At 43.6% G+C, this 23,956-nt stretch overlaps 1 protein-coding gene across 1 annotated transcript in view; it reads left to right on the plus strand.

Annotated features, from left to right (window-relative positions):
• Positions 1-23,956, plus strand: part of KCNMB4 (potassium calcium-activated channel subfamily M regulatory beta subunit 4) — a 174,270-nt gene that overhangs the window by 132,390 nt on the left and 17,924 nt on the right. The window contains exon 2 of the mRNA XM_078654071.1: positions 16,198-16,325. Within this exon, the coding sequence (XP_078510197.1) occupies positions 16,198-16,325 (128 nt within the window). The remainder of the gene's footprint in view (positions 1-16,197; positions 16,326-23,956) is intronic.

The raw sequence follows: 23,956 nt of genomic DNA on the forward strand, positions 1-23,956 counted from the left end.
CAAGCACGCAGCAAGTATTCAGCTAACGGTTGTCCTCTGTTAAACAAACACAAGGATAAACCTGCATAAGAAATCTGCAGTGAAGCCCTTTGACCTTGATTATTTCTTCCCTTTCAGATTCTAACCGTGGGTCTTGATTTGCTTTTGCTGAAAGATGACTCAAATAGGGATGCGGGAGCAGCTACAACACCCTCTAGTAACACTGAAAGAGTTCAGACTTCAGAGGCAGAGTAAACACACACCAAACAAACAAGAGGCCCAGGAGAATTTTGTTTTTTCCAAAGACTGGAAAATATCACGCAAACTCTTTTGGCAAACTGCTGGCCTTATTTAAACACAGAACTCTGCATTTTATTTACCTTTCTCTGACTGCAAAGTGCACCTTGAACACAGCCGTGCTCTAGAGCAGTGTGCGGAAGGGGAATGCCAGAGCATACCGCAGATTTCCAAACAAGTAATAAAGCCATAAATTAGATTTTCATTTGCAAACTAGACTGTATTATTAATCTTAGTGATCGCATTTCATTTTGAGTAACTTTTCATAATATTGTTTCTGATGATGTCGTTTTTCACTTTACGCTATGACTCAGGGGTAACTGCATGGCATTTTGTCCCGTTCGTCAGCCGTATATCTCCCATACAGGATTGCAATGCCTGAAGGTGTTGGTCATAGTGACCGCCTCCTTGCCATGTGAGTCATGCCTAACTCTGTCAGCAGGCGAAGTTCAATCCTTGGGCTGTGGCGGTTCTGGCAGAGCCTTATTCACAATCCAACAACTGCCACACAACTGCCTGGCAACCTTCCTGGTGGAGGTAGTTTAGTGATGATATATATATAAATAAATATATATATATATATATATGTATATGTACACACAAACACATATATATATATATATCTGTTTGGCTACTAACTTTGATGCCATTGCCGAATCTTCACATACATTTCCATTGGGGTTATCCGTGAAGCGGGGGCTGAGAAAAAGGGGGGCTCCAAATTTCATTTTTCCCATGTTATTATCCTTAGGAAATTTTGAGAAGTGATACTGAAAAAACAGCTGAACGAATTTGCACTAAATTTGGCAGAACGTTAGAACTGTAATCAGAAAAAGTGCTTTGTGTTATTTGGTGTAAATCCACTCAGCCGTTTATGAGAAGTTTGCATTTAAAGAGGTGTTTGTGGTAGTCATGAAGGGGTTGAAAAAGAGGTACATCTGGACGTCAGTCCTATGGAAGTCTAGCGGGAGTCGCCCTATCCCGTAAATAAAAAAACAATTATAATCTGATTGCCCACTTGAGCTTCTCTTACCCTCGGTTGATTCCGTTGCGGGGATGGTTACCTGTCCCCCAGAACTGAGTGATCTATTTGCCAGTCCACTACCTCAAGGAAAATGTTGCCGCACCCATTACAGGCATCTCGGGGACTCGGTCCCCGTGTCCTGAGTTTAGTTTCAAAATAAAGTATAAGTGTAAACTGCCTGTACCGCAGTACTCCATGGGTCCCAGAGCAGCCCTCCCTTGAGATACTGTGGTACACCTGTGTCACCCAGTGATGCCCTCTTATGAAGTGCCACGGTACTCGCACAAGAGTCGAACTGATGGACTGTGGAATGTTCACTGGGTACCAAGGAGATGACTGTTGGTCACTATTCCACAGTGCAGCAAAAAATAATAAAAATAAATCAATTACAAAAATGTGGGGTAGGGGTCTATGAGAGGTTGTACCTGTGGGTGGGGGGGTTGTTGGATGCCCATGGTGGGATGAAGGCAGGGCCTGGCCTGTACCAAAGCTTCTATCGCACATTGCCAAAGGTAGGGTTAGTCATAGGGCCTGGCTGCCGGTGCTCACTGAAAAATACAAAGTTTAAAGTGATAATATAGTTAGGGATGATAATAATATCTTACTAAACTAAAATACACTGAAATTCATCTGTTATCGTTTACTGAGCCAACTGTTACTTACGCCACTGGCATCTACTGGTTATCACATTGCATATTACATCACTCATGACTTAACAATCGAAATCAGTGATGACATCACAAATTACATTTTTGATGAGATCACTGATGACATGACTGATAACACAATCTTCCTGTTGCCACTGGGTAGTTATAGTGAGGATTGTGTTTCCATAGGAAATGCATTTGCTAATAACTTTGGCGCCATTTGACAAATCTCAGTCAAACATTCCAAAAAAGTGCTACTTTTTGACTGGTTTGCACATCAAGTTTCATGGTAAACCGTCAAGCTGAGGCAAAAAAAAAGAGAGGTGGCCAAAACGCAAAATTTGCATTCATTTTCCACAGAATCGTATCAGAAGTGTTTTTACAAAAACTGCTGAATGAAATAACACCAAATTTGTCAGGAAGCTAGATCTTGGTCCAGAAAGCGTGCTTGTAGTGATTGTGCACAAATCCATTTAGTAGTTTTTGAGAAATTAAGGTACAAAAATATTTGTTTAGCTGGACTGTTGGGTACATGGGTCTCTTGCAAGAGTCCCTTGATCCTCAGTTGTGAAAATAGAGCCTTCTAATTGGGCTTTTCTACCCTTGGACCAACTTGCTCCCATGGAAGCAAGGCTCCTATGTGAGCAAGGCTATTATTGGCTGGCAGCAACAAGAAGAAAAAGTTTGCTGGCAGCCACTGCAGGACTCAGGACTTAGTCTCATGTCCTGCAATTTTAAAAACCAAATCATATAAGGAGGCAGAGTAAGTATACCCTGCACCCATAGCTCTTGTGGTGGGTCCCACAGTGTCTCTCTCTGGCCCTCAAAAAAAAGAGGATATTGGGAATTGTTTCATGATCCTCCAGGACTCCCATGGAATTGTGAAAATAAATAAGTGAAAATGGCCACCCACCACTTTTTAATTATTATTTGGAGAGAGGGGCGTGAGTGAGCACATTCATGTGCTTGATTAGTTAAGGAAGATGGGCAGTCTATAAAGTTTTCTCCAGAGTATGGAGGCTACAGGTAGTATGACCTTTAGCACCTTCAGGTCTTGAGTATTTTTAGTGAATAGTCTCTCTTTGGACACATTTTGCATAGAGTAAACACTGTTCTTAGTAGATAGTTTTTAATACTTTATGGTGTATTCCACATCATAGTTTCACTGTCTGCAAACAGTGTGGTATAGAGTAAACTCTTTCCATAGAGTAAACATTGTTTAGAGTACCCGCTTTTCTATCCATTTCTCACTGTAGGTTCAGTGAGTGTGAAGAGTTTGATAGAGGTAAATGTTGTCCATAGTAGGACTTTAATTATGACCAGAAGTTGATTATCTGGGAGAACTTGGCTTCCTCTCAGTAGTTGTATGCCGATTGAACACCGTGTGAAGTAGCGGCCACAAATCTATTTGTGGTTGATTGTTAATATGAACTTGGTTATCCATGAAGTGTGTGGTATAGGGTCAATGCTGCACATAACACAAGGTTGCTTCATCTGAGGAATATGTATATGTGATGTTATTAATGATGCTTGAAATTATTCTAATCTATTTTGGACTTCTTTTCATACCTCTAAAGCTATACCCCTTTATTGAGGAATGAGTAAAAACATAGTGTGGATTATGTCATTGGTGATTTCATGAGTGATTTTATCAATGATGTCATTTGAGGTGTCATCAGTGATGTCCTAAATAAGATGATAGAACATGACAGGAGTGCTGTCATTTGTGAGGTCATAAGCAGTAGATGGCGGGGACGCAAAGTACAGCTAGTGCTGCTAACTATAACTGCTGATTTTGGTTTTTTTTTTGTTCATAACGTTAATGTTGTCACTGTGCGCCTATCCGTACTGTTTTTTTACTGATTGCCACGACAAGAGGGTTAACTTGGATTTTCCATCGGGCTTTTAAAAAATAACCACGCCATTGTAGATATTTGAAAAAATCAGCCCGAGGCAGATTATATTGATCTCTTAACTGATCAAAAGACTTCATAGCATCATCTAAAAATAAATCACCCACTATGCTTACCCATTTGTCCCTCCATCTACTCACCACCCGATCCCGAAATACAACTGGAAAAATAGTTATTGCTGTTAATGGGGTATGCCAGGATACTTTATCTATGCCATATCTTTTTTTAACGACAGCCCATACTTTGTAAGCAGCTATTAGGACCTTAAATCGGGTGCGCTTGTAATAGCTCCACTCCACATTAATAAACAGGCAATTTTTTGCCTCACTGCCCAAGAGCATTTGATAGATAGCAGGGGATTCAGCCCTGGTGGAGGGTTCAGTGCCTGTCAAAAGTATATTCATATGCTGTATCACACATGCAAAATAATATAGCGTAAAATCCTGAACAGCCCAACCCCCTTGTGACCTAGGTAACACCATATATCTCATTGCTCTTCGCGCTTTACCCTGAGACCATATAAATCTGGCACAGATTGATTGCAATAAAGCGAGGTTGGTACGTGAAACCTCTAGGGGAACAGCTCTAAAAAAATATAGTATCTTCGGTAAAATTAACATTTTAAGAACATTACATCTTCCCACCATAGTCAAATGCAAGCTCTCCAAACACTCCAGTTGTTTACGAGTCTCCGACATCAACCGGGCCCAATTAGACTCGACCATAGCCCTCAAACAAACTCGTATCCTAATCCCCAGATAGGTCACATCCTGTACTACCCTTTGATCATCAAAGGTATGTATATGGGCACACAAAATTTGAGCCTTCACAGCATTCAACTTATAACCAGATGCTACCCCATATTGTGTTGCCAACAGTTCTATTTCACAAATAGCCATTGCTGGGTTAGGTGTCACAACTGCGACGTCATCGGCATATGCCAAAACACGGAATTGATCTTGCTGGAGTTTCACTGAGACTATTCTAGGACTGTCTTCCAGCATTCTTAAAAATTTATCAATATGTAAAGAAAACAATACAGGGGAACAGGGGCATCCCTGCCCTGTACCACGTGTAATTTAGAGTGGTGCAGACTCAAGCCCCATTATACACACTTTAGCAACTGGCTTACGATATAATGTTTGTAGCGCCGTTAAAAATTGATGTTTAAACCCTCGTCGTCGCATCACCGCCCACAGGAATTCCCATGAGACGCGATCAAAAGCCTTCTCGGCGTCTAATAAAATGAGGCTAAATGGTTCACCTTTACAGTTAGCGTTATCTAGAAGTGTTATCACTCTATTGACGTGATTCGTGGTCCCTATTTTGGGTATGAAGCCATGCTGTCGAATTGATACAAGGGGCGGTATAACCTCCACCAGCCGTGTAGCCAAAATCTTTGAAAAGATTTTGCTATCTGCATTTAGCAGAGAAATGGGATATGAAGCCGGAAATTCCGGAGGCTTGTCTTTCTTCCCAAATACAATAATGCTGGCCTCATCCCAAGTTGCTGGGGATGCCCCTACCTGAGCCAGTTTAAAGTTGCCAGCATATCGTGCTGTAGGACACTAAAAAAAGTTTTATAAACTTCTAGCGGTAATTTATCTGGCCCCACTGCTTTTCCATTAGCTAACTCGTTTATTGCCCTTTCTAGTTCCCCTCTAGTTATAGGGATCTCCAATTTCTCTGCCTCTGCTTCCTCCAAGCTCTGATCACAAAAATGCTGTAGCAAAGACTCAGAATTTTGCTGATTATATTCTTCGCCCGTATATAATGCCTCATAGTATTCTTTAAATACTGTTAGTATCCCGGCCTCAGTTTCCACCCGATTCCCCCTTGAATCACAGATTGAGTTGATTCTCTGTGCCGCTTCCTTAGCTCTCACCTTTTGTGCCAGCCAGCGACCTCTTGACTCACCATCTTCATAATTCAATTGTCGTTTTACTAGAAATTTCTTTGCTGCTTCTTGACTCCAATGGAGGTTTATTTTGGCCTTACACCTAGAGACCTCAGCTGTGGCTTCTCCTACACTTAATCCGCTACATATATCTTTCATGAGTTTTTCTTCTGCACGTCTCAGTGCATCGTACAAGACCTGTAAGGTGTTCTTAAGTTGTTTCTGCCTGTATAAACCATAACTAAGGACTTCCCCCCTAAATGCAGGTTTAAAAGCGTCCCACACACAACCAGCACTTGTACTATTACGATTGATCCGGAAAAAAACTGCAATCCAGTCATTCATATGGACAATGAAATTCTCATCTAGTAACAGTTTCCTGTCGAAAGAAAAAACCTGTGGCCTAATTGTTGTTCGAATACCAGCTAGCGTCAAAACAAATGGGCCATGGTCTGATGTAGCTCTTGGATATACTTGAATTTGGGCATCCTTCAGCAGTATAGCGGGACAAAAAAAATAATCCAACCTAACCAATTTTTGGTGTGGATACGAATAAAAAGTGTAGCCAGGCTCCTTTTCCTCCCTCAAAGTAGCCCATACATTAACCAAACCATGTGCCTCAATAAAGGATTGGAGAGCCCTATATACTTTTGGTTTTCTACCCAAATATCGATAATTCAAATTTACTATTGAGTTAGGCATAAGGTGAATATTTAGGTCTCCACAGACTATAAGCGGAGTTGGCCATCGCGCCAGTTCAACATTAAGTAATTCTAGGACTGATGTCTCATCAAAGTTCGAACCATATATAGAACACATTGTAAAATTTGATGCCCCGCTGACACACTCGGCTATGGCCCATCTTCCATATTTATCAGTCAGTGTTCTGCCTGTAGTGACAATATGCTTTTTTGCCATAATTGCAACCCCCCTTGATGTAATTGACTGCTCTGAGCATGTTAGAACAAAACAGTACGGATAGGCGCACTTTACACCTTATTATTGGCTACATTAGATAACGATTTGGAAACTCAAAACCATAAATGGGAAAAATTCACGTAACTATAACATTACTTTAATCTTTGGTTTTTGTCAGTGAATTTCTAGGTTTTATTATAAAGTAAATTAATTATTTTTGGAGTGTATAGATGGTAGAATAACTGAATATTATATTCTGTGTGCTGACATTATTTTGAAAAGGGAATATCTTTTGTTTTGTAACATGAGAGAAATGTTTCTAAAAAAGACCTCTTCTCAGCAAGTTCAGTAATATTCTCATACCATACTTTTCATAGCCTTTGTATGTGTTTTTACATTAACAGTGGAGTAGTGTGGCTCACTGGTTAGAGGCGGCAGGCCTGAGAGCAGAAGTCAGCCTGGGACCAGGGTTCAATTCCCGACGCGGCAGGGTCGTGGACCTTGGTCAGCGGACTCGATAATTCTCGCTTCGGTGCTTACTCTAATCAGGGGTTCCACTCAGCAACTCTGGGCATTAGCTTGCCTAATCTCCACAACGGCCCCACCAATTCCGGGGATGCCTGGCTCCACCTTGGGGACTCCCAGCAAGGGACCATCCCACAGGGAAAGCCAGGACGGGTTCCCCAGAGTTATACAGCGCCGGGACGCCCCGTTGCTGGGGCAGCTGTGCGCTTTACAAGTATATTACATTTACATTTAAAGTCATAATTCTAATTCAGAATGTATATTATTAAGAGTGTGGATCGCCTGGATGCTCCTTTGAGACCTCTCTCTCACAAGACAGGTTTGCATAGTAAGGTGTCTGGATAGAATAGACTGGCCTCTCTTTTGAGACCTCTCTCTCAGATGATGGGAGTGCATAGTAGGGTGTATGGGGAACTACTGGCCTCTCCTTTGAGACCTCTCTCTCAGATGATGGGTGTGTGTAGTAGGGCATAGGGAGTGCCAGGTCTCTCCTTTGAGACCTCTTTCTCAGATGACAGGTGTGCGTATTTGGGTGTGTGGATTGACTGCCCTCTCCTTTCAAAGCTCTTTCTCAGATGATGAGTGTGTGTAGTAGTGTTTGGGGAGGGACTGCCCTTTTCTGTCAGACCTCTCTCACATAACGGGTGTGCTTAGTAGTGTGTGGGGAGGTATTGCCCTCCCCTGGCAGACCTCTCTCTCAGATGACGGGTGTGCATCGTAGAGTCTGTGGAAGAACTTGCCTCCCCTTTCAGATTTCTCCCTCTCAAATGATGGGTGTGTGTAGTAGGGTGTTTGATTGAACAGGCCTCTCCTTTCAGGCTTCTCTCTCTCAGATGACAGGTGTGCATAGTAGGGTTTGTGGATGGAATGGCCTCTCCTTTCAGACCTCTCTTTCAGATGACTGGTGTGTATATTAGGATGTGTGGATAGACTGGTCCGTCCTTTCACACCTCTCTCAGATGATGAGTTTGCCAGTAGTGTGTGGGGAGGGATTGATCTCTCCTGTTAGACCTCTCACTCGGATGACAGCTGCTTTTAGTAGTGTGTGGGGAGGGACAGACCTCTCCTTTCAGACCTCTCTCTCAAATGATGAGTGTATATAGTTCTGTGTGGGGAGGGACTGCCCTCTTCTGTCATACCTCTCTCTCAGATGACCAGTGTGCATAGTAGAGTGTGTGGAAGGACTGGCATCTATTTTCAGATCTCTCTCTCAAATAACCAGTGTGCATAGTAGGGTGTGTGGATGGACTGACCTCTCCTTTCAGACCTCTCCCAGATGACAGGTGTACATAGTAGGGTGTGGAAAGAACCTTAATTCTACTCACAACTCTTCCCAAACCAATGGGCATAAATAGTAGACTCAGATAAACAACAATCCCTAGTAAAACTCCGTTCTACAGTAGCACGTGTTCATACTGAAGTGTATTTAAAGATCACCTACTCCTTCCTACTTTTTACAAGAGCATAACTTTAAAGTATGAACCTTTTACTCAGTCATCACAGCACTCATCTCTTACACACTTCTCAAAAACAAGGACCCCAAAATGCATTCTGTGGAGCCGCGAGCCAACAGCGATGCCGTGATTGGCTGTCACCACTTGAACCAGGGAGTGGTCACAGCCATCTTCAGACTCAGACTTGGCCGAGTCTGAAGAAAAAATGCATACAAAACCAAAAGGGGGGGGGTATGAATGAATTAATCTTTATTGTTCAATTAATTAAACTTATTACAATATTCTATCAATGAACAAAAGCTTGTTTAAAATCTCACACAGTTAGATAGGAATGAAAAGACGTTAAAAATGATTGAAATAGTAAAAAGGACTATCACTGGAACTATTGTCCTATCTAGCTGTAAGGTGCTGTACATGGGACTTGAGGATAAGTTTTAATACAGTCAAAGGGGGCAGGGTAGGAATAGTCTGACTCCCTAGGCCTGGTGGTGGAGTCCCACAGGGACCCAGTCTAGGTCCGAAAAGATTTGTTTAAAATTTTGCCATGAATACACAGAGGATCTGTGGCAAAATAGAAAGACAGAAAAAGTGTGGATTCCAGCACTTGATCTTCTGTGCCCCCCAGAAGAGCCAGGCCAGGGGATGGGGGGATGTAGGTATGTGGGGAAGAGGGGCGGTTGTGGGCAACCCTCTGCAGGCAGAATTAAGTCCTGGGGACCCCATCCCTCGCGGCCCAGCCTTTAAAATATATTGAGAGGGGTGCATGCCCCCCTCTTGACTGATTTCAGCCCCAAAGACCACATCCCCGGTGGTCCAGCCATAGCTCCAAAGGAGAGGGGCCACGCAGCCCCCCTCCCTGAGCCAATTTTGGCCTTGGAGACCCCACTCCCATGCCAAAATTGGAAAAAGGAGGGGTCCGCGTTACCCTCATCCCAGTGTGATTAAGGCCCCTCGGGATCCCAACCCCTAGGGCCGGTTCCAGCTATCTCCTGAGGTGCTCACCTCCGGGTCATCGTGGTTTCCCTACCCGCACTAGCATGAGAAGGGAGCCCTGCATTTGCTCTTGCTTGGCGGGAGCAATTTTAAAGCTCTCACCAAGCAAGAGTAAACACGAAGTCCGCTCCCAGCTGGCCGTTGTTTTGAAAATGCTCCTGTCAGCAGGGAGTGGACTTCAGATCTGTCATCTGAATATTTCTCCTGCCCGCAGGGAGCAGCAATTTTATCTGCTTCCTGCGGGCAGGAGCAATGCTGGATCCAGCTGGATGTGGGGGACTTTGGGGCTCCCCCCTGTGATCCCGAACAAGGACATGGTGGGTGCCCTGGGTGGGCACCAGTGTTTATTGTTATGGGGACTGATCCTGTTGCACCCCATGCAATGCGAGAAGCCCTTGTGTAACAAAAGGTCAACACTTCCATGGTTGTCATATGTGTCAGTCCCTGCAATGATTATATTTTTTCCAGTGTACCAAAAATGGGGATTACCCGAAAGGTCTAGTGAAGTGGTGACAATTGGGGTGCACCTTGTGTATGGTGGTATATGTTCTGCGTAGTTACCATGCAGATACGTTTCCTCTCGCTAAAAGTTAATTGAGGCCATTCTCTGTGGTGTGCATACGCAGAATCATTTGCGCTTCCAATCTTAGTAATATTGGTTCTGAGTTATTAGCTTTCACGTGCCTGAGTTATGCTCATTTAATATCAGCTGCTGAATGATTTAGTTTGATACAATGTTGGACCATTGGTGCATTCAAGACTTTGCAGCGAATTTGCAATATATGTTGGACAATACCTTTGTGTATCTCTTGGTTGGTTTTTCCTATATAGGTTAGCTCACAAGGGCAATTAACAAACTAAACAACATTCTTTGTGTTACAGTTTGTACATTCTGTATGTTTGATCTTAATTTCTCTGTATGTAAGCTCTTTGCTATCAATTGTGCTCTCACAGCAGGAACAATTACCACACCTGTAGTGTCCTTTAACAGGCAATAGGTTCAGCTTGGTGCTCAATGTAAGTGTCTTTTATTTGTGGAGGCTGTCTCAGATATTCTTGTTTTTTTCAGTGCAAACATGGAAGATTCCTTAAACTGTTTGAGACCTGTGACGATGTTCTAGTTCTTCCTGATCGAATCCTTTACCATGTTAGTTATGCCAGAAAACGTTGTAACACGCACCCTCAAATCTGTTTTAGCTTTGTCTCCTGGTTCGAGTAGGGTCTTGTGTGGGATATACCACAAGCACATTATTGCCCATTTAAGCAACTTGTTAGGGTAATTACGTTCTAAAAATTTAATCAATAAATTGCCAGCATTTCTGCCCTTTTCGTGCAGTTCCTGCTTATCCTCAGGAACTGACTGAAGGGTAGATTATCACTAAGGTTCCTTTAATGGAAGCTTGAGTAGTGCAGGAAAGTGTTCCTGTCTATCTCATCTGTGTAGAGGATGATATACATGTGAATATTCTCATGCCTTAGAATTATATTAAGGAAATGTATCTCCGTTTTGTTAGTTGTTATGGAAAATTGAATGTCCGGGCCCCTTGTGTTTAACTAATTGGTGACGTCTTTGATCTTTTGATCTGGGGCCCTCCAAATCATCAACACATCATCAATATACTTTTCTATATATGTATATATTCTCTGAAATTATTATTGTTATAGATCCATTTTCTTCATATAGTGCCATAAACATTATGGCCATTTCTGGTGTGAAGGGACATCCCATCGCAGTCCCTTTGATTTATAAATAGAATTGCTCGTTAAATTGAAAAAAAGTAGATTGGAGGCAAATCGTTGTGAATTTCAGTATATATTCTGTCAGGACTTTAAAGGGATGCTGTCTTTTATTCAAGAAATATTTAATGGCTTCCAATGCGCACTCTTGGGGGATATTGGGGTAGAGGGTCTTGATGTCAAGGGTTACAAAGGTATCAGTTATTTCATTGAAGTCCAGGCCTTCCAGTGTGTTGATAGCAGGCATTGTGTCCCTTAGATAGCTTGGTATGTCTGCTATCAAAGGTTTGAAAAATGTATCCACAAACTTTGCTTGGGGTTCTAAAAAGTACTTCACCCCTGAGATGATTGTCTCCCTGGAGGATGTTGTGGGTCTTTATGAATCTTGGGAAGGATCTAAATGAGGGATATCCAGAGATTGGAAATCCGTCCTTCGCACCTTCCTTCATTTATGAGCTCAGCAATATTTCCATTAATCATGGGCCTGGGATTCTCCTGGGTCTTTTTGTAATGTTCTTCATTCTGCAATTTCCTTACGAGGTCTTGTTCATACCTGTGCCTGTCCATGATGACTATTGCGGTGCCCTTATCTGCTGGCATTATTATTATCTCCTGATTAAATTTGAGTCCTAATAGGGCTTCATGTTCTTCTTTGGACAGATTGTGTCTGGTGTTTTCTTTTTCCTTTAAACACATCTATGTCTTTTAGAACAGTTTTCTCAAACACATGTAGTTCAATTGGCATGTTGGAAGTCAGTGGACAGAAACTTGAGGGTTCTTTTAGTCCGGTGTAATTCCTCTCTTGTGCAGTTGTCTGATCAGTGAAAAAGACTTTTAGATGCATTTTTCGGAAGAACTGGAGAGCTTCTGATCTAATCAGCATAACGTCTGGTCTTGTAGTGGGGACAATCAACAGGCCTCTTCTGAGTAACCTCGCCTCATCTTGCTCCAGATCTCTCTTTGAGAGTTTGTAGATTGGGATTAGTTCTGATACCCCCATCTGTATGTTTGTCATCTGGTCATTATATCTCCTTCTAGTTGGTTCTGGTTGAACCATCTACTTCCTCTGCTCCGTCCCCATGTCCATCCTCGGTCTCTTTCTAAAAGAGGAGAAGGATCATGGTTGATTTGGGGCAGTGCTTGTTAATAGTTTTGAGTCACTCGAGCTGTCAGAGTATAATGAAGTAGCAGAGAAGGAGATGGGTGGGCACCGGGGGCCACACCCTTTCTTGGCCGGGTCCCGGGAATGGGGTCTAGGGCTGAAATCGGCCACGGGAAGGGGGGCCCCACTTCTCCTTTAATTATGGGCCGGTCCCCAGAGGATGGGGTCCCAGGGTCAGAAATATGCCTGGGAGCGGGGCTGCATACCCCCTTTAATTATTAGCTGGTCTCCCGGGGAGGGAAATCAGCAGAGAGAGTGGGTTGCTTGGCCCCCTACCCCATTTCAGTTACGGCTGTACCAAAGGGGATGGGGTGCCCAGAGCCAAAATTGTCCTGGGAGGGGGGCGGTATGCCCCTCCCATATTTTGATAAGGCCGTGCCCTGGGTTATGGGGTGCCTGGGGCCAAATACTGCATGGGGAAGGAGGCCATAAACCCCTCCCTTACAAAAATGCCCTGAGCCTTGGAGGATGGCGTCCTTGGGCCAAAACCGGCCCAGGGAGAGGGATACATACCCACCTACCCCCAAAAATGTGCCAGACCGGGGGAACGTGATCCACAGGGCTAAAAGGAACTCGAGGTTGGGGCCTGCGAGTTGGCTGCCCTTTGGGGAATTGCGCAATTGGATTAACCTATGTAATTACATTTTACTTTACATTAAATACAACTTCAAAATCCCCTAAAAAAAAACAAAGATTCCAAGGACATTAAAAGTAGGAAATAGAATTTAAAAAACCTTAGAAGTTCATCAAAAAAGCAAAGGTTACAGGGAGGTAATAGTTAGGTGTAGATTTTATACACAAAACCATGGAAATTCAGCAGCAAAGGAGACTAAGTGTGGACAGGATGGAACATACTGACAGGAGGGCTGGGGTGGTAGGGAGCTGTGCCCTGCCCCACTTACACTTCAAAGGGCTTGCTCCAATACACACCAAGAACCCTAACACCAGCCTATTGTCACTCCAGACAGTCTGGAGCCTTGAGAGGGGAAGGGAAGAACTTTCCAGTTCCAGATGTGAGGGTAGAACATGGAGTCACCCCACACACAAAGGCTGACACCAGGTATAAATATTGGACCTTCTGAGTCACTCATCAGAACACTCTTGGACCTTTGGACATTAAAGAAGGACTGCCCTGCCCCTGGAGGACTGCCCTGCTGCTTGGAGACTGGACCTGCTTACCTTCACCCGAGCTTACCTGAGTGACTCCAAGGGTTAGCTGGATGACCTCCTGTTTGAGCTACAGTGACACAACAAAGGTCAGAGACCTCCCAGCAAATGCCCAGTTGTCCTGCCACTGGACCTACCTAGACCTTCAATTGGACCTGCCTGAGCCCTGCTGGCCTCTGCTGGAGTGAGTTCCTGATCCCCAGGAGGTAACTCACAAGACCTGGACCTTTGACTGGCATCGGTCTCAGCTCCTCCAAATTAGAAAGGTGAAACCCTGAAGTTTGGTCCCTTCACGACTGCGAATGGGTCTGTTAGCTCCAGGACTCTGCCACTCTGGATGACTGCAAATGCGAAGCTCTGGTGAGGGCTGCTCTTCATGCTACAGTGATCGCTAGAGACGACCGGCAATGCGAGATCTGAGTTTTGCGCTACACCAATGACAGCCCTTGGTGACTGCCAATGCAAAGCTCCAGCAACGACTGTCCTTACGCCCAACAAGATCTTCACGCTACTGTAACAACCACCTGCGACACCTGCTCTCCATGCTACAGCAACGACCACCCATGACAACCACCGATGAAGCTCTGCCTGCTCCTCTCAACTGTCTCCACCGTGAATGGAACTCTTTGAACTGGACTTTGAGATGGTAACTTATTCAGTAGGATTAACCTCTCTCTGTATCTGACCCCCATTCCATCCTGGTCGGTCTCAACTTATGGTATCATTTTGTTATTAAACTGCACTCTATTTCTAAATTGATTTGGAATTTTTCTTGTGTTGTGTTTCCACTTTATTACTGTTTGTGTGCTGTTTAATTACTTCACACAGTGGCTCTAAGTTAAGCCTGACTGCTTTGTGCCAAGGTAACCAGGCTAAAGCACAGGTTTATTTAGTGACTTTTGTGTTCCACCCTATTCTCACAGATTATATTCTTGTCCCCATTGCAGGATTTGATTTGATTTGATTATAGGACTTGTAGAGCGCACGAATGCCCGCGGGCGTCTTGGCGCTAAAGAACGCTAAAGAACATAACTGCAGTAATCCATCCTCACAAGGCCAAATGTTTGCTTTAATTTAACCCCCTATGCTCCTGCTTAAATACATATGTTTATAACAGCCTGGTAGGAATTATAGGACCAGGTTTGTTGAAGGCAATATGCTATCACCATTATTGGGAGAAGGGAAGGAAATCATGACCCACTCAAACTTGACCTCTCATAAATCATGACCCCTTGCCACACTGATCAGTTGTAATAAGTACCATATTACACCCTATCCATCTCCATATATACAATACACACACAAACACACGCTTAAAGCACTGCTAAAGTGGTTATGGTTACTAAACAAAGCAAACAAAGAAGCTGGACATTTATGGTTAACTGAGCAAATCTTAACTGATATCCATAACATGTACCACAAATGCAATGCACATGACCTCACCTATCATGTTTCAGATAACATCGCAAAGGACATAGGTGACACCACTGGTGACAAATTGCTATTTGTTCTTGATGGCATCACTAGGGATACAGTATTTCTTTGGATATGTTTATAATTTAATGACGTTGTATGCCTAATCAGTAATGTATTTGTGGTGAGAGTTTTGGTTTGCATGACTAAAGGGACAAGTTCTGGTTTGCCCTGCTAGTAATAATTCTTTTTTGGGGGGGGGGGGGGGGGGGGGGGGGAGTTTGCAACCAAAATGTTAACTTATCGGAATTGTTTTTATATTTCTTTTTTGTCACAAAATACACTATTATCTTATGACCAGAAGAAACCATAACCTACTATTCGGAACTGATTAAGATTTTATGATGATATATTTCCAACTCTTTTGTTTTGTTCAAACCGTGCTGTGCACCGTTTGACACCATGTGCTGCAGGCGTTGGACTCTGGGCCTACCCCTTGGCCAGGTCCTACACTCAATCCCCGTGAGCGCAACCCTGCATTGGACAGGTTTGCCTCTACCCAGAGGGGTTTGGTCTCAGGTGCAATCTGTGACCAGGGTGTACACTCAGCCTCCCATGCACCCAGCTCTGATAGTTCACTGCCTTGAGCCGGGCCATAGGTCAAACCTCCCATTCGCCCATCTCTTGCTGTAATTGGCCATGGGCAGCAAGGGTTAGCTCAGGGCCTGGCCTACTGTTAGACCCTACTGTCAGCCTCCTGCATACCAAACCCCAGTCGTGCATGGCCTTTAGCCATGTGCAACCTGGACTGGGTACAAGACCTAGCCTTTTGCCAGGCCCTCTGCCCTACCTGTCTAACCTCCCTGTGCACAGCAGGGGCTAGCTGCAGACTTGACACACATCCCCCACTCTTTTGCATAACGGATATGCGTGCATTCAGCTGTTCCTATGGCGCTAAATCTTTAGAGATGTTGATGTTTCCAGAGACAGTGCTGGAATATGGTGCTTGCATTCAGGGCACATCATGCTTTGTTTCTTACTGACCAGTCTTTTTTCTATTTCTTTTCCCAGTGCTCGTACATTCCGCCCTGCGAGAGAGAAAACCAGAAAAACTCCAAAAACGTTAAGATCTGGCAGGAATACTGGAATGTGGAAATTGGCCTGCGACCTTTCACCTGCTACTTGAACCAGCATCGGAGGTACATTCCTGGGTGGGAATCAACACTTGCGTTGTTTTCGGAGCTTCAATCGTGGCTGCAGAGAATATGCCCACTAAATGCCCTCACAGACCTCAGCTCAGACAGTACTGCTCCGGACGCCTGTTGATCTCTGCTGAGTTACTGAGCCCAAAGCTGCCTCAAACATCTTTTACCTCATTGGGGGTGGGAGGCTGTGTGTAGGGTGTGGGGGTGGGGGTGGAGGGGGGGATGGGTGGAGGAGAGGGCACAGCACGACAGACGCAGCGTGTCGCAGACTGACACTCTCCGGAGCCCTTCTGGAGCGTGTTAAAACAAAAGTGTACCTTGAGGCTTTTCCAGCCCATTTACTTGCACCATCTTGCTTCATTATCAGGCCTTTTATATGGGTCATTGTTTATATAAAATGTCATATAAACGCATGGCGTGCGTAATATTTCCTATAGACTCACGCACAGTGGGTTTAGTAAACTGCCACTCTGCGCCATCAGTATGGATTGTGCTACAGATAGGCGTTTCCATGCAACCACCTATGGGTTTTGACACTAGCCCCTGTCTGCTGACCTCGGTAGACTGGGTTTACACAAACACTTCCACCTCTCTGATGCAGGTGTAACTGTGCAGTAGGTTTTAAAATGCTCCACATGTTTCCAACTTTGCATGTGTGCTGCACTGTACAGTTCACCTTCTAGAACAAAACCGATGCTTAATGGAACTCCCACCCTTGCAAACACACGCCTTTTCACTATGGTGCAAGGGCGTGTGCGCTGGTGCATGCACCCTAAGGTGCGCAGGAACAGAGATAAACAGAACCATATCTTGATAGATATGGTTCGGTTCTGCTCTCTCCCTTTGTACCAGCGCAGGAACTTTGGTGAAAAGTTAATAAATATGACCCAATGTGTTTGTAGATAATGCCAAATAGCTACTTTGGTCATCTGTTGATAGGCAATGTGTTTTCCAGTATTTCGAAATGCACTAGATTGTATGCTCCAAAAACGAATTCAACCTATAGAAAACAGGAAAACACACTTAAAGTAATTATTCTTATCACTCCCTCCACTGTATCTGAAATAAAAAAAATTGCATTAAAACCTCAAGATTTTCATCAAAACAGGATCTGCCTAAAATACTGATCTACTTTTCTGAAGAGGAATGCCTGTGCCAGGCGCCTTATCTTAATACCACTTTATATATATATATATATATATTACCTACTGGCGGTCGCCAGTAGGTATATATAGTTAGGATTTTTTCCCTATGGGATTTTTGAAAATTCTATGTCTAATAACTTTGGCGTTTGTGGACGGAATTGGCTGAAATTTTCAGCAAAATGGAACATTTTGTTTCTGAGCAGCCACTGGAAATTTGGGGGGAGTTGGTCCAGGGGGGGCCGAGAAAAAAGGGGGGTCCCAAAACGTGTTTTTAACATTGAGTTTTCCATAGGGCGGTTAGCCTCATTTTTAGCCCGAACGGCTGAATGGATTTGCACGAAACTTGGCAAATTTGTAGGGACTGGTAGCCCGATGTGCCTTTTGTAGGTCTCAATATATGTGCTCCAGTGGATTTTGAGAAATTAACGTTCAAAAAAAGATATATATCTAGAGCCGCGCCTGGAGCGCTCCCACGTACGCGTACAGGGGAGCGCTCCAGGCGCGCCACGCGATCTGCGCACGGCAAGCTGATTGGTTCTCGGGTGTCTATAAACATTCGAAACAGTCCGCAGCGGCCGCCATCTTGTGTCTCGGTAGGATTGAGACACAAGAGGTGGCAAAAATCAAAGGGGGAAATGAGCAAGAGGGGGCAGGGTACACACCCCCTGACCCCCTAGGTTACATGTGGGGGCCATAAAAGGCTCCCGCGGGTGAAAAAAAAAATAAAAAAAAATTCGATTTTCGCGGGGGTGAGCGCCCGGTACGCGCACCGGGGAGCGTACGGGGGAGCGTACCATGGAGATTAAAAATGACAGACTTTAAAAAAAATAAAGCTTCTTTTTAAAAATTGGAGGTAGTTCTGAAAAGAACTTTTTTTTTCATTTTGTTGTTTTATATATATTTTTTTTTTGTTTTTTTTGTTTTATATTTTTTTAGACTTTTTAAAACAATTTTATATTTTTTTTGTATTTTTTTCAAGGGAAAAACAAAAACAAGGATTCCAAAACTGCTCAACAGGAGCAAAAAAAATTGAAAATTTAGGGACTGGAAGAGCAGCGGTGTTGCTGTTTCTTTAGGGCAATCAGTTCAACACTCTGCTCCCCATAGCAGAGCAGTTCGTCACACTCTGCGCACAAAAATTTGATGCCCGCAAACACCGGCTGAATGTTAGGGATCATTCTTCCACGGGGTGGTCCCGAAGGTGTTGCTCCACCAGTGGAGGTGCTGCCGCCATCTGTTGGTACATTCCGTGCCAGCTCTCTGACACTCTCCCTGGCAAAGTTGTTAGGGTGTCTTCTTTTGACATGCCGGATCAAATTGGCATTGCCAAAACTATATTTTTTCAGAGGATTGCCTCTGGATAAACTACTCCCACATATTTTGCATGTTACTTTGGGAGCGTTCACTTTTTTCTGTCCTTCTGGGATGTCGTAAAATTTCCAAATGAAATGGGTTTTTTTCTTTTGCTGAGGAGGGTCCTCATCCAAAAATCCCTCTGAATCACTGCTGGATGACTCTCTTGCAGCCATTGCTGGAGATCAGAAAAGTAGGAGATAGAGTAGACACAACAGCTCTTGCTCTCTCCAAGTACAAAGCAATAGTGAGAGAAATGGGTGGGTTTCACACAATTTGGAAAAAAAAAAGTTCTGAACCAATGAAAAGTGTTATTTTAAAGTCACATGGTTTGACGCGCTTACGCTACGCGCCCGGGGCGCGTCCCGGGCGTGTATCGTAAGCGCATCGGGGCGCTTACGTTGCGCGATCGTATGCGCTTCCGGGTGCGCTTACGCGGTGCGTCATAAGACGCATCTCGCGGCTACGCGATACGTGTCTTATGACGCAAGGCGTGGCGGCTACGCGATACGTCACGATGTTGTTTTCGTTCTCGACAATAGCGCTTCCGGGACGCGCATTAGTACGCGCCTCGGGGCGCGCCGCCAGATTGCGCTTACCCGTGCGTTCACCTGTCCGCGCCCCGGGAGCGCACTAAAAATAATATTAAAAAAAAATAAAAAAATTATAAAATATAAAATTAGATTTAAAATGTATTATTTTTATAAAGATTTGCTATTAAAAAACCTATGAAATTCACTGAAAAAACCATAGGTTATAGACCATATATAGTTAGGAATTAGCATTTACAAAACCTTGAAAATTCACTGAAAAAACCATAGGTTATAGACCATATATAGTTAGGAATTAGCATTTAAAAAACCTTATTTTACTCACACAAAACCATTGAAATTCCATATATAGTTAGTTGCAGTAACTATATATCGCGCACCCGCAATCCACTGCTGATCATGTCACATATTACATCATTCATGACATGGTCAGTGACATCACTGATGACATCACTGATGACATCTCAAATGACATCACTGATGACATCACTGATGACATCTCAAATGACATCAGTGATGACATCATGACACACCAATACCAGTTACTACATACGCACTCACTGATTCCTACGTCTACACACACATTCACTCATTCACCCATACAATCACTCATAAATACAGTCACTCATTATTACAACACTATCATATGCACTCATACACCTAGTCAGTCCTGTGAAGAATCAATCACACTTCGATTTCCTCATCTATACAGTTAAACACAGAACACCATACTTTTCACACATAAACTAACACATACTTACTCTCTTATACAATCACTGATACAAGTACACATTGATATGCACAGTCACACACCTCCCAGCCAGCCACACACACACTCAGTCTTCCATACATCCACTCATTCTTCAATATGTAAAACATATTTAAACTTTACAAAAACACACAGACACTAGATGATGTCATCAGTGATGTCACTGACCATGTCATGAATGATGTAATATGTGACATGATCAGCAGTGGATTGCGGGTGCGCGATATATAGTTACTGCAACTAACTATATATGGAATTTCAATGGTTTTGTGTGAGTAAAATAAGGTTTTTTAAATGCTAATTCCTAACTATATATGGTCTATAACCTATGGTTTTTTCAGTGAATATATATATATATATATATATATATATATATATATATATATATATATATATATATATATATATATATATATATATATATTTTTTTTTGTACTTTTATATAGTGCCAACTTGCCCACGGCCATTGGAGCACTTTACATGAGCATCAAATTACGTTACACAAGGTTATGTTATTTTTTAAGACTAGAGGGGATTAGTTCGAGCAATGCTGGACTTGAACCTTGTTCTCCAGTTCCAAAGTGGCAGCTCTGGCCATTAGGCCACAGCTCCTTCTTTATCAGGAGTGTGTTACCAGTTGTATTATACCATCATCATGAAGAGGCAGTATATTACTCCAAACTCATAACAAATGGGTGAACGATAGTACACAGAACTAGTCAATCATCTTAAACTATATTCAATACAGTATTGGTAAAACAGCATGGATGTCATTTAGGGGTCGCCAAGGGCCGCAGCTCGACCCCTGGATTGTCCCTTACGACCACTGGCATAGAGGTGGCAAAATCAGTGCCAAGAACACACGAGTAGCTCACATTACCAGCATAAGACTCCAACCTCCTTTTCTGCTCATTTATTTTGTATGTAGATTGGGACCTTCCCTGGAGTCTTAGGTAAGTAAAAATGCTTTTCAATGTATTTTAAGTGTGTGCATCTGTGTAAGAAAGAGTTTGGGTGAGAGAACGTATGTGTGAGCATGTATGTTAGTATCTGGGATAGTGTATGTGTTAGATCTGGGGGTCTCTAGTTGGCAGAGGTAGGTACCAATATCCAAATAGGGACCCTTGCTTCTAGTCAGGGTAAGGGGGATACACTCTTTAGATAACCCCCGCTCACCTCCTTGGTAGCTTGGCACGAGCAGACAGGCTTATCAAAGGCAATTTGTAAAGTATTTGTACCAACACTCACAGTACCACGGTGAAAACACCACAAATGGACTCCACACCAGTTTAGAAAAATAAAGCATTTTTATCTAAACTACGCAAGAGCAAACTGACAAAAATACAACATACACAGTTCAAGAATATCATTTTAAAAGAGTTCTAGGGTTTGCGTCAAAATAATCCACAGTTGCGTCAGTTTTAGCCCAAAGTACCTGTATATGCGACACAAGTTCCTAGCGGCAACTGTAGCATCAAAAAACAAGCAATGCATCACACCTGAGACGGCGATGTGACAACCCCGCTGCACGTAGAAGGCGTTTTGCGATGAATCCGGTCTGTATGGGGAGCGATGCGATACCTTGTATGGATTCCGGGGTGCAGGTTCTCCGGTAGAAAGCTTGTCGCACAGGCACGATGCGACGATCTTTGGGACAGCGACGATCTTCGGTGCAGCAGCGTTGCGCAGCATGGATCCTCTTCTATCGTGGCACCTCGATGCAATGGCGTTGGACTCTGCAACGATGTTCGCAGCGACGGGATATGGTATGCAAGCAAGTGGTGCGATGGTTCTCACAGCGACGACTAACCCTGCGACGATATTCGCAGCAACAGGAATCTTCCCACCCCGGGGCGATGCGCTCCGCAAGTGAACGATGCATCGGTTCTGTGACGATTTTCGCGGCGACGGGAATTTTCTCGCACTGTCAACAATGCGCTCTGCAAGCGAGCGATGCAAGCAAATTGTATCTTCTTCTTTTCTTTTTGTTCAGCTCCCCAAACAACAGGAAACAACCTCCAGAGGACCCACAAATGGACCAAGTACTCTAGACAGGTCAGAACTCACACAGCAGAGTTCAGGGGGGAAGCTGGGGGTGAATTCCTTTTGTGCCTGGGACTTCTTAACAGGAGGCCAGCTCTTCTTAGGCCCTTGGAGAACTCTTCCAGCAAGGGGACACAGCAACAGCAAAGTCATAACCCTCTCCTTGACAGAATAGCAACTGCAGGTCAGCCCACAAACACACAGCAGGACAGTCCTTCCTCTTCAGTCTTCCAGCTTTTCTCCTTGGAAGAGGTTCCTTCTTGATTCCAGGATGATCTAAAGTTCTGGGGTCTGGGTATCCCTTTTTATTCCAATATTTTCTTTGTTCTCTGAAGGCAGAGAGGCCTTTGCCTAGTCCAAACCAGTTCTGGTCAGTCCTGGAGCACTCTGTTTACATGACTCCTTCTTTCCTTTGAGAGAGAAGGGCAGGTTCGTCAGCCACCCAACAGGAGGTGTAGCCAGCATTGTGAAAGGCAGGCACAGCCATATTCAGGCCCAAGTGCTATCCCCTCCCACCACTCAAGATGCAGAGGGAGAAAACAGCTACTTTCTAAAAGTGATGTTTTCAAACACAGGCTATAAAAACCACCCTTACTAAAAGATGGGTTATTAAATTCTGAGTTCAGGGATACCAGACATCAATTTTCTATCTTGCTCCTATGGGAAGATATGCAGGTAAACATTATACACAGCATTCCCCATTATAGCCTAGGGGCAAGATAGCCTTTCAATAGTGAAAAACAAAATTGGGTGCATTTCACTATCAGAGCATGTCACCCACAAACATACATGCTCTACTTTTCAATGGGGTGTCCAATATGTACAGAAAGGGAAGGGTTAGGCCTGGCCAGTGTGGACACTGGTCAGGTCAGCATGGCAGTTAGCAACTGCACACAGGCACTGCGGTGACAGGCCTGAGACATCATTTTAGGGCTACTCATGTGGGTGGCACAATCAGTGCTGCAGGCCCACTAGTAGCATTTGAATCAACAGCCCTGGCACACTCAGTGCACTTTACTAGGGACCTACTGATACAACAAATCTGCCAATCATGGATAACCAATCCTAATAACAATTTATACAGAGAGCATATGCACTTTAGCACTGATCAGAAGTGGTAAAGTGCCCAAAGTCCTATAGCCAATAACCACAGGTCAGGAAAAATAAAGGAGGAAGAAGCAAAAAGTTTGGGGATAACCCTGCAAAAAGGGCCATTTCCAACAGTATGCATCTGTGTGTTTGTGTGAGTGCAGGGGAGTGAGAAAGTATAGGTTAGTCAGAGTAAGAGTGAGCAAGAGACTACAGATGAGTTAGAGTAAGAGCGAGTGCAATTACTGGGATGTCATGAGGGTTAAGGTCACGTGACATCACTTCCTGTGATGTCATTAAGGTCAAAGAGTGCAGGATTTCATTTCTGCTGCTCCTGGTATTTTGGTAAATTGACCCCATGTAAAACAGTGTGTCCATTTTGCAGTAATCCTGGAGAAATTTAGATGACTACTTTAATAAGTATTGATGATGCATATAATTGACTGGAATTAATAATTTGTATAAAAATGTTAACATGTTTTCCCAAAATTAATTGCTAAATTGTTAGCCTTATGCCATTTCACACACTTTGATGAAGGCATTTGTCACACTGATAACACCTGACACACTTAAGACACCTATTTTATGGATATCCTTTTTTATACAGAGCCGTAATCCTTTTTGTGTAAATAATCTAACCCAAGAGCAGCCATAATTGCAGCAACCCCAGGATTT

Source organism: Lissotriton helveticus, chromosome 1_1, assembly GCF_964261635.1.
Source record: "Lissotriton helveticus chromosome 1_1, aLisHel1.1, whole genome shotgun sequence".
NCBI lineage: Eukaryota > Metazoa > Chordata > Amphibia > Caudata > Salamandridae > Lissotriton > Lissotriton helveticus.